The 12203-nt window shown below is 45.7% G+C and overlaps 1 protein-coding gene across 1 annotated transcript; it reads right to left on the bottom strand.

Moving 5' to 3' along the window:
• Positions 1-230: 230 nt before the first annotated feature.
• On the bottom strand, positions 231-11937 carry OXTR (oxytocin receptor). Its single transcript, XM_066615144.1, has 3 exons — positions 11788-11937; positions 10059-11356; positions 231-557 (listed from the first exon to the last, which is right to left on the bottom strand). The coding sequence occupies exons 2-3, from the start codon at positions 10984-10986 to the stop codon at positions 310-312; spliced, it is 1176 nt and encodes a 391-aa protein (XP_066471241.1). The 5' UTR covers positions 10987-11356; positions 11788-11937; the 3' UTR covers positions 231-309.
• Positions 11938-12203: the final 266 nt, after the last annotated feature.

Genomic DNA, 12203 nt, shown 5'->3' with positions numbered 1-12203 from the left:
GCCAATTGTGTGTTTGAAAAACACAGTGATCGAGCCCTGAATATGATCTACTACTTAGACCACAGCTGTCTCTCTGTCCTCTTGCGTTTCAGTTAAATAACAACTACCCTGCACATTACATACATATATTTTAATATATTTTATATATAATATATTATATAATATAATATTATATTATATATTATGTATGTATTTACATCCAAACCCACCCACCCCCTCTTTCTCTACCTTACAACTTTAGATATATACACGCTGATACCAGTCCACCCAACTTGTGTTACAGTTCATGGAGAGCTGAGTTTTTCCTCCTTACGCTGTCGATGGCTGCGTGAAGCTCCTCTGGCTGGAGCTTTTGAGACTCAGCACAAATGTGGAAGAGTTGCTTTTCTTGCTGACACTTAGATTGCACTCTTGTCGAGATTTTAAATAGTGCGAAGAGCAACAGAGGAACCTGCGCAAGAGATCATGGAAAAGATGACCTGTGAAAAGCATGTAGATCCAGGGGTTACAACAGCTGTTCAGACTTGCTAGGAGCGTGGTGATGACGAACGGCAATTCTGTGGAGTGGAAACACATCAGAGAGAGATAAATAACACACAGTTCTGGGAACTTTAGATATAGCAGGATCTGATAAAGAAAGAATGCCAACTCACGCCTTTCAAGGTTATGAGAGTCGGAGAAAACTGGGTGAATGTTTTCCAAGCTCTTCCAAGAACAGCACACATCTCTGAAAACCGTTGTATGGGCAAGCATAATATAGAGACTGAAGGCAAGAAACTAAGCAGGTTCAAGCTTGGTGGCTAGAATGTGGTGATTCCATAGCGTATGGTGGAATGAGATCTGGCCCTGCCACTGGGCAGTTCGGGCAGTCCTTGTATGCCTCAAGGATTCATGCTAAGACCATGAATTTGCTAAGTCTAACTATGAACAGAGTGGGCATGAAAAACATGCTTTGAATTTAGACTCTAGAAAGAATGTCTGAAGTAAGGAAAAAATATTCATTCAATATCACTATGGAATTTGAGGGTGGAGAATTTGGTCTCCAATTCCAATTCCCAAGTTTTATTTTTTCAGATATTCAGTTACACAAGGCTATGTGTTCAGTTTTTTTCCCCTTGGGTGTGAAATCTATGTTTTGTAAAAGACCAAATGGAATGTATTTGAAAGGCAGGGAGATCATTCCAATAGAAGACCTTCAGTACCCCAAAATTACATTTCTGTTATACTGGGTTAAAGAGCTATTGAGATGCTTGGCTTGAGAGCTGGAGTTGGCTGGGGGGAGTTGGGATACGTGCCAACTCAGTTATAAGATTTGCTGGGGGATCTTGTGTCGCAGACCTAAGATCAATGATAAGAAAACCAAGTCTCAATTTACAAGGTTTGTGGTGAGTCATTAATTTGAATCACCACTATACCAATAGCCCAGTTGAATTGTAGAGCAGCAGGAGCACCTTGGTCATCGACCCAGTAGTTCCCACGTGTACGTATGATGTGCTTAAGAAACTTCTTACCCCAAGGCTGTTCACATTTTAGACTAGTCAAAGAAAAGAAAGCTGATGTAGTAAATCCCCTTATTGTGAGTTGTGAGGTAGCTACCTCCTACCCTGCGCTGGATACAGCACAGGTCAGTCAGCCTGTTTGTTCCAGTGCAGGTTAGGATTGGGCTGCCCGTGGTCTTAGGTAAGCCACAGTATTCCATTTTCAATGCCTGGTCTGCTGTATGGGGATCATAAACCTGGTCTACCTTACAGAACTCTTGTGAGGATTACTGAGGATTACTAATGTATATGAATCACTCCACACATTCCTCTAACACAGGGGTGCTCAATAGGTGGATCGCGATCTACCGGTAGAACACAAGGCAAAATGAGTAGATCGCGGCGTGCCGACCCCCCCCCTTTCAGGTGCCTCTGGGAGGAAACGCCAGGAGTAAGGCCCATTGTACTCAATGGGGCTTACTCCCAGGTAAATGTGGCTAGGATTGCAGCCTCACAGCCTAATCCTAGGCATGTCTACTCAGGAGTAAGTCCTGTTATACTCAGTGGGGCTCAAGGTACACCAACATACATTGTACACATAAATGTTATATGTTATGATGGCGCGAACATTGTAAAAAAAACTCTGGTAGATCTCTGGGCCTTGCTGGGTTTCAAAGTAGCTCTTGAGCCAAAAAAGTGTGAGCACCCCTGCTCTAACAGGTTCCATAAATGCTAAGTGGCATTATAAAAAGGGGCAAAATCATTGCCTTGACATTTGTGATCATTTTTCCTTTACCTATTACTATCTCTAGGGATTGACATGGCTGGTGACAGAATTGGCATGCCTTCAAGTAGGAGTGCTTGCAGCCACCTTTTGACATTAAGCTGCTAATGTAAAGGTGCATTTGCATAATCGAGCCAAAACCTATGGTGCATTATAGCATTCTTCGGATCACATGACACAGCCACAGTGAAAAACAAAAACCGTGACAAAAACAGACACCACTGATGTCAGTGTTGAAGCAGATGCTATAAGGTTTGGTGAGTGCATATGACGCACATTCACAAATCTAGGAACACAAATACTCTCTCTAGAAAAGTTCTTTCCAGCTCCGCACAGGTGGAAGAAGATAAACATTTTACTCATTAGAAAACATCTCATCATGCTGCACTCCCATTTTTTCTAACTCCAAACATCTGGTCCAGCCATGAGTCTGAACCAGAGTGCTTTGCCTGATGGATTGTTAGCTTGTTTACTGACACCTTTCCAGCTGATTGCGGAGCCCCCTCTTATGAATACTGTACTATCAAGAAGCACAGTCATAAGCTTGTGGTCAAAGAAGAAACCTCCACTGGGTTATGTTGGGCTTACTCCATACTTATAGCACTAGGAATTTCCATCTTAGGGAGTTTTTCACCTTTGTGTTTATTTGTAGGATTTTTTGTTTTGTTTTACAGTTTTGGACTGAGTTCTTGAGCTGTGCTTCCATGTCCTGGCAATACGGCTTAATTACAGTGTAATTAAGGATCAGTTAAAATATTGGCAAAATAAAATGAAGTTAATTTCATATTCACAGAGAGAGAGAGAGAGAGAGAGAGAGAGAGAGAGAGAGAGAGAGAGAGAGAGAGAGAGAGAGAATGGAAACCATGGCTGCTGAAACATTCATCCTTCTAGTCCCCAATGGAATGCCCACTTTTCCAGCTTAGTCAATGGTTAGAAATGGCCACTGGATATAGGACTACACCACCATCATGTAACCTCAGCTTCAAGTACAGCTTCAACCTCAGCTTCAACCTCAGCTGAAGTACAGGTACAGTATTTGGAGACTTAGAAAGAAAAAGTGTTTCTTACCACATCACACCACAAACACACCCCAAAATAGCCAGACTGACATTTCTGGGATGATGGGAAAGGTGGTCAAGGAAAGAGGTCCATAAAGGCTCTCTTAAAGAGAAGCCACAACCAGGGACTCACTAGGCCAGATCAGATGGTACGTCTCCCTCAATCCAGCCCATTGCATGGAAATAAGCAATTGTACTCACACGGCATGTCACTCCCACTTCCATTGCCCCCACCCATTGCCCCCACCCATATATATATATATATATATATATAACAAATTTTGTTTTGTTTGCTCATTTCACACTGAGCCAGCCAACTTCACCTGTTTAACAAAGTGTTGGAGGTTTTGTGTGCCATGCTTCTAGATAGCTCCCCAGCTCCCTCTGCTGGGCATACTCAAACTTTTTCTTTATGTCTATCCAGGCAAGTTCAGGCATTTTCCATCAGCTTGTTTATTACACTCTTTGTACCTCATTTTGTTTAATTCCTTTTATCTTTTGAGTTTTTAATTCATTGAGGCTGCAATCCTAACCACGCTCTCCTGAGAGTAAGCCCCATTGAACAAAATAGGACTTACTTCTGAGTAGACCTGGTTAGGATTGTGCCCTGACTCTATTTTGTCTCCTTGTTTCCCTAGTCCAGTGGTATTCAAACTGGGGCATTGCGATACCCCAGCCTGTGGGTCCTGGCCTCTGCCCCCTTAAGGGGCGGGGGCAGCCAGGAGACAGGGGGAAGGCAGCGGCACGATCCACAGGATCACACTGCTCAGGGGGGCTGCAGGGGCTTGTGTGCACTTGCCGGGGGTGCGGGGAGCTCTGCGCAACCTTCAGCAGGACTCCCCAGGTCAGGAAAAGCAAAAGTGGAGCGATTGCGCCCCACTCCACAAAACTGGAAGTGGAGCACAATCGCTCCACTTTCCCTTCTGACAGGGATGCAGGGACTGGAATGCACTTACCAGTCCCTGCAGCAGCAGTCCCTGTGTGTGGGGAGCCCTGCGCAAGCGCCTGCAGGGCTCCCCAGGTCAGGGAAAGGGAGAGTGGAGTGATCGCACTCCGCTTCCGCTTTTGCAGAGGCAGAGCAGATCGCTCCACTCTCCCTTTTCCTGACCTGGGACATCCTGCAGGCACTCATGCAGGGCTCCCCGCACACAGGGGCAGCTGCTGCAGTGACTGGTGAGTGCATCCCAGTCCCTGCAGCCCCCTGAGCGACGCAATCCTGGGGATCGCGTCACTGCCTTCCCCCTGCCCCTGCTGCCTCCCCCCCACCCCCACAGTTACTGCAGGTTTCAAACTCCCGGAGAGTTTGAAAACCACAGCCCTAGTCTATACTTATAGGTAATTCATTGGGTTGTCACATCTAATAGTTTGTGGGCACTACTGTGATTTGGACTTAGATAATAACACAAGGGGTTCTGTGCTCTGCTGGAAGAGTGGTTTCTCCCAGATAGCTCTGCCCCCCCCCCCACCTGGTCTTCATAGCCTGAAATTTGGCAGTGGCTAGAACTATGAGTGTTGTCCCCCCACCCGGTTGCTGACCTGGTAAAAAGGGAGAGCAGAAAGTAGGAAGGGTATATGAACACTACCCACTAGGTACTACTCTTCTTGGACTGCAGCCTTTTGCCACGCTCCTTTCCTGATGGGCGTTCACTGGATAGAAACCACTAAGGGCACAATCCAAAGGTGCCCAAGAGGGTCACAAACATGCCATAAAGCACATTTGCATCTCCTCAGGAGTAAGCCGCATCGGCACATGGAGGTACGCCAGCACACAGAGGCTGAATCCAGCCTCCATGGCGGCTTACTCGGCTGGGCTGACACAAGGTTCTGGGGGGGGCGGGAGGGAGGCACTCCTGGGGAGGAAGAGGGTGAGGGGAGGGCAGGCAGTGGGCAGTTCCCAGGGTGGGTAGGTTGGGAGCAGGAGGCGGGGCTAGAATCCAGACTTAAGAATGACTACAGTGGGGCAGCTCCTTAATGGCACCTTCAGTGGCGCACCTGGTGAGGCAAGGGAGACAAATGCCCCAGAAGCCAGGCTTAGGGGGGTGGCCATCCTCACCCCCCTGCAGTGCCCTCGCCTACAACACTCAGTCAGCCACCAATAGTATAGGAGTGCTGCTTTGCAAATACAGGTTGAGCCTCATTATTCATGTGGTTTCCATTCCAAGCACTCATGTGGACAGCAAAAAACGCACTATAGCAAATCAATTTAAAAAACAAAGTTTCTTCGCTCAGGTGATTTAAAAACAGCCTTGTTGACCTTTGTGATGTAAGATAAGAGTCATTAAGAAGACAATCCATCAATCAGTCCTCCTCCAAGCACTTACAAAGGCGCTTCACTCAGCCCCTCCCTTCACCAATGCAAAGTGATCACCTTTCTTTCAAGTGCTCAGGGGGAAGGGAGGGGTCACTGAAGAGAGAAGGATTGATGTATTGTCAGCCAGCTGCCCTCTCTCTCTCTCTCTCTCTCTAATTAATGATGCTATTGTTAAAAGATTGTTCAGTTTTTTAAACTGATTTTAAAGGGATGCATTTTTCCCCTTCTCCAGGGATCAGCACATTCCTTCTCATTTGCAGGGGCCATTCGTGTTGAGTCAAATCCATGTATAAAAAATTCGTGTATAACAAGGCTGAACCTGTAAATACATCTGAAGGTTGACCCCTGAGGGCTTCACCCCAGAGGTGTTCTGAGGGTCAGGGAAGCTGCACATGGCCTCCCAGCCTTCAGAAGTCCTTCTAAGGGCCGAAAATCATCGGTTAGAGTCTCCATAAGGCATTAGAAGGACTTCTGAGGGCCAGGGAGGCTGCGTGCAGCTTCCACAGCTATCAGAATGCTGGCGCGAGGCAGTGGGCACAGGGGGAAGGCCCCTCTAGGTAGGGGGTAACATCCCTGGAGGTGTGGCCCTGGGTGGCACAATGGCAAAGAATGCTACTGATTTGTATTACCAATTCAAGGTCGCTCACCAGATCAGGAAGGTCCCATTTCCTTGTTCTTCACCCTTATCAACACTTGGAAGACATGGCAAGAAAAGTATTTCAAAGAAATATTTTAGTTGGATACTATCTTATAATGTTTGGCTGATAAAGTGTTGTATTGGAGGTAATGGAATCTCATGTAATTATCTGCTCTGAGTGAAGCTCAGAGAGAGAGAAGCAACATGATGCTTTAAGCAGTGACATCTAGACTGTGAGGCTCTGAATGCAATTTTTTCAGTCCCATTCCCAAATGAGTTTCTTCCTCAGCTGTCATTTTGCTGTTATCTCTACTGAGACCTACGAAGAGCTACAACAGCTTCTCTGCACTCCGCATTCACACTCCTTTTGCTGGCCCAATGTTTTCTCTCAGCCCTGCCTTTCATTTTCTACCACTTTGTTTGCGGACAAAATCTGAATGTCCACAATCGCTGACATCCACAGCTATTTTGGTTCAAAGCTTTGTGAAGGTTTTCAGACTTCACAGAGCTCTTCTTCAAAGAGATTAAGCCAGATGTTCTCAATCTTTTTAACACCAGGACCCTCTTTTTAGAATGGCAGTCTGTCGGGACCCAACCAGGAGTGATGTCATTAACCTGAAGGTGATGTCATGGCTGGAAGTGACACCATCAGTTTAGGTTCCAAACCTAAGCCACAATCAGCCAAAGGTTCCATTACACAACACACTCACACTGTTATTTTGCATAGCTCAGAATTCAAACATTCCCACTGGGAAGAACTCAGACTTGGATTCCTTTCCAATCACACAGCTGCCCCCCCTTTCCAGCGTCCCATCTTCCCACCTATTCAGAGCAAAGCACCATGCCTCTCTCCCACCAGGAACCTGCCCTGCTCAGCAGCTCTGTACCTTGTATTTTCATCTCTGTATTTTCAGTGGCAGCTGAGCTAGGTGCTATGTGACCCACCTGAAATTGGCTCATGACCCACTTAGTGGGTCCCAACCCAGTCTGAGAAATGCTGGATTGAGGTATAGGTCATTCTGGCCAATTCAGTATAGGCACATCATTCAGTCTGGTAGTTTTGATAGCAATCCTTTAATCTTTCTAGAATGTCAAAGTGAATATTTTTTTGCATTTCATAAGCAGCAAGAGACATTTGATTCCCTGTAAATCAGAACCTGAGTATTAGCAGATTGTAGATGATATTGTGCCCATCCAGCAAGCACAGAACTTGCATCATTGCAGATCCACCACTGCACACCATGCTGTGGGAACAGAGTTTGCCGATTAAAGTAGCTGCTGGGGCTATGCTGCTGTCCCAGCAACCCCACCCAGTGAACTCAGCCCAGATTGTTTTATGTAACTGCTTGGGTGGAGCAACAGCCTGCAGTCCAGAGTCACCACTGGTTTACACCTATTGAACTCACAGGGTCTGCTGGACTCCTGAAGGCATTTTTCAATTTATAACTGGAGTGAAGTATATAGCTGAAGGGAACCCCTAGACAATTCCCAGGACTGCAGGACTGCAGCATCAGGACTGCAGCATCAGAACCACTATTTCATCAGAATTGTATCTGGGTTTCCAAGAGCATAGCATGGCACACATAAACTAATCTCATTTTTATCCTCCTAACAACCCTGTGAGGTAGGCTAGGCTGAGAGACACTGACTAGCCTGAGTATGGCCACCCAGTAAGCTTCGTGGATGAGCAGAAATTTGACTCTGCATTTTTCATATTCAAATCTCAGCCATTTGCAAGAAACTGACCCTCAGTTCAAGCAAGATATAGTATGTGTATCTTTTTTCTTTAGTGGGCAGAAAAAGCCGCCGGGAGCGGCAATTTCGAATATGGCAATGGCCAGTGGAAAAGTTTTCTCAACTACTTAAATTTGCAGTGTCTTCAGACTGTTTTTTATTATAGGAAAAAAAGTAGAGAGAAGATACACAACTTAATGTGAAACTCAGCAGAGGGGCATGCAGAGGATGTCTGGCTCATGGCTCTGATATTTGCCACTACAATAATTGGTTGCTGATGCTTAGAATAATAGACCTGGAAAGTAATGTACAGCTTCTGCTAGCCATGGGTCTCGGGGTGGGGTGGGAGGGTGAAACTAGCTCTTAAAACCATTTTCTGTAGCTTGTGACATGCCCACCAAATTTTGAGCAATATGTGACCAATTTTGCCCATAGTTCCACTGGTAAGGAACATAAAATTATTTCCAGAAGTCAGGACAGATAGTGTCTCACTGTCAGGATTGTATATAATGCCCTGGCCAGGTCAGACTGTGTGATCCTCAAAGCCCACCTGGGGAAGTAGCACTGATTGCACTATAGATCCTGGCTTCCAATGAAAGGTATGAGGTTGTGCAGCAAAATAACATTCTGATTTCCAGACTCTGAAAATACAGAAGTTGCCCAACCTGTCTGGGTGAGTGAGCATGCACACGAGTCTGTGCAAGTATGAACATGTGCTTGAAACAGTGGGAGAAAGATGAATGGTTCTACCTGAGCCGATTGAACTGTGATGCTTCATTCATACAACCAAGTCATCATTCGATGTCACGTGCAGTCATCAAGTGATAAGCATGTAGCTGTGACCTCACCCACAGAAGAAGGGTAGCTGCTCTACAGAGATAATTTGGGATTATTGCTAATAAAATGCTCTATAGCCAAGACCTGAAAGAGTGAATGGTGTATCACACTGAGGGACTTGGTTGGTTGAATATCTCTCATCCTGCACTGAGCACTGCAGATAGCAAGGAGATAAGATCAGCTGATCTGTGTGGGTTATTGGCACTGATCTTCAGAGGGAGAAGGTGGAGAGGCCAGCCTTTGAATAAAGTTTTTCCCTGTCATAGGAAAAGTAAGGGTTGCAGAAGAAACAAGCAAGACAGTAAATAGCAGGTGTCCATATTCTGGTCCATAAGCTGGGAAATCACTTACCTCTGTCTATTGTAGGCAAATGAGAAACAGTGTTTTGTTTTAAATAGAAAAAAGTAGAACAATGGCTTTTCATTAAAGGAATACATACTTATTTTCTCTTTGCTCAGGTCCCATTTGGCAATATCAGTCTATAGTTCAGAAGACACTTCCTTATTAGTACCCTGTCCGAATCAGTTTCATCAGTCACTGCTAAGAATTCCCAGACCATTTCCTGTGGCCCCCAAGTTCTATCCTTATGTTCAGAATCTAGCCAGTCTATCATTCAATCTCACTTTGGGGTTAAACCAGAGTGACTTACAACCCGAAGGATCCCTTACTCAGAAGTAAGTCCCATTGTGCTCAATGGAGCTCACTCCCAGGTAAGTGTGCATAGAATTGTAGTCTTAGTGAAAGAACATGGGGAAAAAGTCCATAATATCTTGGATCTCTCCACACACATTCTTGTTACTCATGCTCACTTACTTTCCTGTCATAAATCTCCATTTCCCAAGCATACAAGTGCCTCATTTTGCAGGCAGGACAGTGAGAGTGACAGAAATATCAGGTCCAAGAGCTCTTAAACAATATCTGAAGTCTTAAAGGGCTAACATCTCATCCTTCTACCCTATCCTAGCAAGTAAGGGTACAATCCTAATCAGGTCTACTCAGAAGTAAGTCCTATTTTGTTCAGTGGGGCTTACTCTCAGGAAAGTGTGGTTAGGATTGCAGCCTAAATCAATCTACTTACCATCTAAATGATGCTTCATTTTTTTATTGACATGCTAAATGGACCTAATATATCTATAATTTGAAGACCTTATTCATTGGGCAATCTCTACATTTATTTCATGAAGCATGTACAGAACAGGAAAGGGGGGAAAACAAATACCTTCTTTTGGGGCATCCTGGTCCCATGCAATCCACATCTGCACAATGAAAAAAGGAGTCCAGCACATAATGAATGCTAAGACAATGATGAAGGTCATTTTGACAGTCCGGATCTTGGCTTTGGAAATGAGTTTGACGCTGCTGACCCGGGAGAGAGTGCCACCGTGACAGTGACTGGAGGCAGTCAGGCTCATGTTGGTCTCATGGATTGTCTTTAGCTTCACATTCTGCCAAATTTTGAAGCTGATCAGGCCATAGCAGACACTCAGGACTACTACGGGAATGATGTAGACAGACAAGGTTATCCAGGTGATGTAGGCTTTAGGTCCCCAGGGCTCAATGAAGCTCGCCCAGCAGTCAACTCCCCCATGAGCCACGTCCTTCAAAGAGAATATCTGAAGCTGTGGGATGCTGAACAGAAGGCACACTATCCAAGTGAGGAGAACAGACAGTCGGTCAGACCTCCTGTGCAGAGACCTCAAAGGCTGACAGATGGCCAAGCACCGGTCCAGGGACATTAGCAAGAGCATGTAAGTGGAAGCAAACATCCCCACCACCTGCAGGTATTTGATCAACCTACAGAGGTAATCTGGCCCATAGAACCGGAAGGTGATGTCCCAAATGAGCTGAGGCAAGATCTGGAAGATGGCCACTGCCAGGTCAGCAATGCTCAGGTGCTTCATGAAGAAATACATGCGGGAATGCTTGTGGCGGGTGGTGTGGATAGCCAGCAAGACACACAAATTCCCAGTGAGGGCCAGGATCAAGATGAGGCAGAGCACCGCCACCTCCACCTTGGCAATGTCCTCATTCCTTTTCACTGGAACGCGAGTTGTGTTGAATTGGGAAGTCTGGTTCTCCATGGAGGAATTGCTCAGGGAACAGTTGTAAGTCCACATATCATTCACGAATAAGCACAGTGGATCCATGGCTAACCCCTTTCCATCCAATGCTCTTTGAGAGATTGATCTGAGGTGAGCTTCCTTTGGTGAACTGTGGTTCCGTTTAGAGCCTCCCCTTTCATGGGGCTAGGCCTTTCACTTGATCTCCCCTTTTCCTGCAATGCCCCTTTACTCCCATTTGCTTTCACCCTGTATTTTTTTAATCCTGGTTTTCCACACTTTGGGTTGGGTGCCTTCACTTGGGATTGCACTGGAAGGGGTCCTCGAAGCAGGAGCTATGCTTGTCTTCTGCAGGCTTCATGGTCCCGAAGAAGCTGAGAGAACAAGTCTCCTTATTCTCCTCTCCAACTCTGTTCCAATGATGCTCCCAAGAACTCGATGTGTTCTTCTTGGGCTCCTACTCCAATGACAGGAGAAAAAAAAAACAAGGAAAGGAGTTTTACCAGAAATCAGTTGCACTGCACCGCTGTCACCTTCCCAGGGCAGAACCCTCCTCAGAAAACAGCTCTCTCACTAGGCACTCATTCAGTCTCCGCGTTCCAGTCATTTCAATGGTTTGCTCCAATTTACTTGAAAGCAACAATTAACCACTGCTCATTGGCTCTCGGAGTCCCTTTTGAACTGGAGTGTTTATTCCAGTGTCTTCATAAAAACATATATACAGAGAGAGAGAGAGAGAGAGAGAGAGAGAGAGAGAGAGAGAGAGAGAGAGAGAGTACATGCAGATACAGGGGTAAGAAGCCCACCCAAAACACTAGTCACAGACACATTTTTACACATCCCAGCACAACATCTCTTCCTCAGTGACACAGGAACCCTTCTTCTTACCTTTAACTCATCTTTCTTTCCAAAACTCCTTGGCTGAATGATTCTTTTTCTCCTTGTTGAGCTGAAACCATTGAAAAGTCAACCTTCTTCTCCAGTCTGCAAGAATTTCAGGTGAGGGCTTTGCCCCTGTGACAGATCTCGCTGCTCCACAAGTTTGCTCTCAAATGAATCCAAGAGGACAGAGAGGAGAGAAGGGGGAGAGGAGGAGCCAAGGCTGCAGTCAGTCCTTCAGAGTCATTCATGAACAACATAGACTGGTAGTTTCTCTGTAGTGTGGACTGTTTTTCCCTTCCACCATCAGGTGGTGCAAGAGGCCACCTCTTCACTCTCCTGCCCTGTAAACTACTTAAAAGATCAGGAGACTGAATTGAGATCTCACTCCACAAGGAATGCCCTTACATTGGCTTTAGATATTG

The sequence above is a fragment of the Tiliqua scincoides genome, chromosome 2, assembly GCF_035046505.1.
Source record: "Tiliqua scincoides isolate rTilSci1 chromosome 2, rTilSci1.hap2, whole genome shotgun sequence".
Classification (NCBI taxonomy): domain Eukaryota; kingdom Metazoa; phylum Chordata; class Lepidosauria; order Squamata; family Scincidae; genus Tiliqua; species Tiliqua scincoides.
This window is presented reverse-complemented; position numbering and strand designations above follow the sequence as displayed.

Coding starts and splice junctions, on each gene's coding strand:
- OXTR (XM_066615144.1), bottom strand. CDS start 10,986: ATGGATCCACTGTGCTTATTCGTGAATGATATGTGGACTTACAACTGT. Junction 558..10,058: donor CCAGGATGCCCCAAAAGAAG/GTATTTGTTTTC, acceptor TCCACTCCACAG/AATTGCCGTTCGTCATCACC.